Source organism: Rutidosis leptorrhynchoides, chromosome 5 (genome assembly GCF_046630445.1).
Source record: "Rutidosis leptorrhynchoides isolate AG116_Rl617_1_P2 chromosome 5, CSIRO_AGI_Rlap_v1, whole genome shotgun sequence".
NCBI lineage: Eukaryota > Viridiplantae > Streptophyta > Magnoliopsida > Asterales > Asteraceae > Rutidosis > Rutidosis leptorrhynchoides.
Window position 1 is genome coordinate 179217828 of NC_092337.1, and position 3197 is coordinate 179221024.

At 36.3% G+C, this 3197-nt stretch overlaps 1 protein-coding gene across 1 annotated transcript; it reads left to right on the plus strand.

The window, feature by feature from the left end:
* The first annotated feature begins 598 nt into the window (after positions 1 to 598).
* On the plus strand, positions 599 to 2154 carry LOC139846897 (peroxidase 72). The gene is made up of 4 exons (XM_071836444.1): positions 599 to 802; positions 1044 to 1235; positions 1313 to 1478; positions 1742 to 2154. The coding sequence occupies exons 1-4, from the start codon at positions 599 to 601 to the stop codon at positions 2152 to 2154; spliced, it is 975 nt and encodes a 324-aa protein (XP_071692545.1).
* Positions 2155 to 3197: the final 1043 nt, after the last annotated feature.

A 3197-nucleotide genomic window follows, 5' to 3' on the forward strand; every position in this document is an offset into this window, starting at 1 on the left:
GATTTTCTGGAATCACTTTTATTGTTGGGTCCAATAACCCTAACACCGGACTCTTGAAAGATTTTGTTGTAGGCATATAATTTTGGCTGACGGTTAATTGTTCTAGAATTAAAATAGTAGTTTTTATTGTAGTCTTCTTCATTCGTGTTTCTATTTCGTTTGGATTTTATGGTACACTATTTTGGGGCGCGCTATAACGTGGTCAGATGTCGGTCAAATGTCAGTCAATTTTTTAAAAAAATGATCGTTTTGTAAACGTGCTCGAGTCGTTTCAAGTGTTGTGTTTTTGTGGTCGTTATTTCACGGTGTTGTGTTGTATAGAGTTTGACCTAAGATTATTACGAGTAATGTTCTTTAGATTTTTTATGATTGTTAGCTTCCTACTAGTTTTATTTAATTTATAAAACTATTTGCCTAAAAAAAGTACTCCGTATTACCTTTTGTAACAAGTACAACTACCTATCTATACCCCACAAAATGTTCCTATAAATACTTCCTTCCAGTTTTCCACATCCAACACAGACCACAGTTACAACCCTTTCATTAATCATAGTACTATTTTACATTCTTTTAAGTTAAGCTAGCCCTTCACGACACAATGGCTCAATCAATCACCATTATCATGGTACTCATATCTATCCTGGCTCTAGCCAATGGTTCTTACCTCTACCCTCAGTTCTATGACGAAACCTGTCCGCAAGCTAGGAACATCGTTCAGTCTGTTGTTGTAAAAGCCGTTGCAAAAGAGGCTCGTATGGCTGCTTCATTGCTCAGACTCCATTTCCATGATTGTTTCGTTAAGGTTCGTCTAATGTACACCAAAACTAGTCAAAATTTTTGTTGCATCAACGTAAATAATTATTTGTCAAGAAAGTTTACTAATCGTTATAGTGTCACTTGGCAATATATTGCATGTTAAATGTGGCATTAATCTATTAAAACATTTATAGCCAATGATAAGTTGTATTAAAGTATTCACAAAGCGTTGTTAGTTGTTACATTTTGATGAAACTAACTCTGTTTGTAACACAATGATCATTTAGGGGTGTGATGCTTCTATACTTTTAGACAACAGTGGAAGCATAATTAGTGAAAAGGGTTCGGTCCCTAACCGCAACTCGGCTCGTGGATTTGAAGTCATTGACCAAGTCAAAGCGGAGTTAGAAAAAGCATGCCCTGAAACTGTCTCATGTGCAGATGCCTTGGCTCTGGCTGCTAGAGATTCCACCGTTCTGGTGCGCTATTTTTTGTACCAATAATTATCGTATAAAAAGTTTTAATTATTTTTATAACAACATGTGAACTTGTGCAGGCCGGTGGACCTAGTTGGGAAGTCCCATTGGGCAGAAAGGACTCATTTGGTGCAAGTTTGAGTGGTTCTAACCAAAATATTCCAGCTCCTAACAACACCTTTCAGACCATTCTTACCAAATTTATGCTCAAGGGTCTAGACACTGTTGATTTTGTAGCACTTTCTGGTAAGATCTTTATATGATTAGGCTTCACAATGGGCCAAATGGCTAACAAACAACATAACTAATATCGTACTGCTAATACATTTAAGTGACTGCGATAAAATTTGATTAGCTAATAATGGGCAGAGTTGTTTAAAAGTTGTCCAAAAGCATACTTAACAGTTGACATTTTTCTAATCCTACGAATTTCAATAAGTAGTAGCATTACTTTTAATGAAAAACTCTATTATAAGTAATTTAAAAACTTTTGGTGCGCTAATTTTCAGGAAGTCACACTATTGGAAATGCAAGATGTACCAGTTTCAGACAAAGGCTATACAATAACACGGGCAACGGGCAGGCCGATTATACTCTAGACCAATCATACGCTGCAAAGCTTAGGCAGAACTGCCCGAGATCTGGTGGAGATCAGAATCTGTTTTTCTTAGACCCCGTATCCCCAACAAAGTTCGATAACAGCTACTACAAAAATTTAATAGCTTATAAGGGACTATTAAGCTCTGATGAAATATTGTTTACACAAAACCAACAAACAATGCAGTATGTGAAGCAGTATGCAGAAAATCAAGAGCTTTTTTTCCAACAGTTTGCAAAGTCAATGGTTAAAATGGGAAATATTACACCATTGACTGGTAAACATGGTCAAATCAGAAAGATATGCAGGAAAGTCAACAGTTAAAAGTGTTGGAAATGTTACACGTGTTTTATTGTAAAAAAGTAATACATAATTCCCACACTATTATGTATTGTTAGTTGTTTATTTAGTGTTTATTTGATGTTGTGAAAGTTGTATCCTGCCATGTAGCTTTTGGAAAACTTTTGAAATATGACATATCGCTTACATGTGTTTATATAAGCTTAATGATTAATGATAAATTGTATCTGTTAGGAATACCAGCGAGCCCCAACAAGAACTTGATAATCCTAATTATTAAACTCACCGCACAACAAACAGATAATATTAAGAACACGCAAAGATAATGATGATTAAAATAAGTGAAAGAAACATAAAGAACAAAGATATTTAACGTGGTCCAAACGTTTAGTCTAAACAACTGGTTTAGTCGACTGCCAAACAAAGAGAGTTTTATTATTGATTTTTCGTAGGTGTTCTGCTGATACAATGAGATTAGGGTTATAATTTATAGGTGAAAAACGAAATTGTTTCCAAAACTGAAAAACTTTCTGGCTACGCTAATTTTAGCGACCACAAACATAATCCACGTGACCGCGAGATCCTGATCTCCAGACTTTCTTCGACTGTTCCCTACTCGCGACCAGCAAGCCTAGCTTGTGACTGCGAGCCACCTAGTTCGAGTTTTTCTTCCTTTCGTTTAACATCTTCAAACCTCAGCAAATCCCCCACTTTGAAAATTTTAAACGAACCCGGACCAGATCAACATGTTTGATTTCATTGAACCTATCCATTTATACATCCAAGAAAGCTTCTTAGGACATGCACATTCCAACCCATCGAGTCGGCAGCTTTCGATAAAGAGCACTTCAACTTCACTTGTCAAAACGTAATCAAACAACCTCAAATTGCAATCTTCTACTTCAATCATCCCACTCAACAATCGATTACGTGACCGTAACTCCTTTTGAAAATACTGCCAGATAAACAACCCGGGACATACCACACTTCCACACCGTGGGATGGAAGAATTTCGACACATTAAACTGAACCATAATTCAATCTTTGTTACTAGCTTGGGAACAATC

Coding starts and splice junctions, on each gene's coding strand:
- LOC139846897 (XM_071836444.1), top strand. CDS start 599: ATGGCTCAATCAATCACCATTATCATGGTACTCATATCTATCCTGGCT. Junction 803..1,043: donor TCCATGATTGTTTCGTTAAG/GTTCGTCTAATG, acceptor ATGATCATTTAG/GGGTGTGATGCTTCTATACT. Junction 1,236..1,312: donor CTAGAGATTCCACCGTTCTG/GTGCGCTATTTT, acceptor GAACTTGTGCAG/GCCGGTGGACCTAGTTGGGA.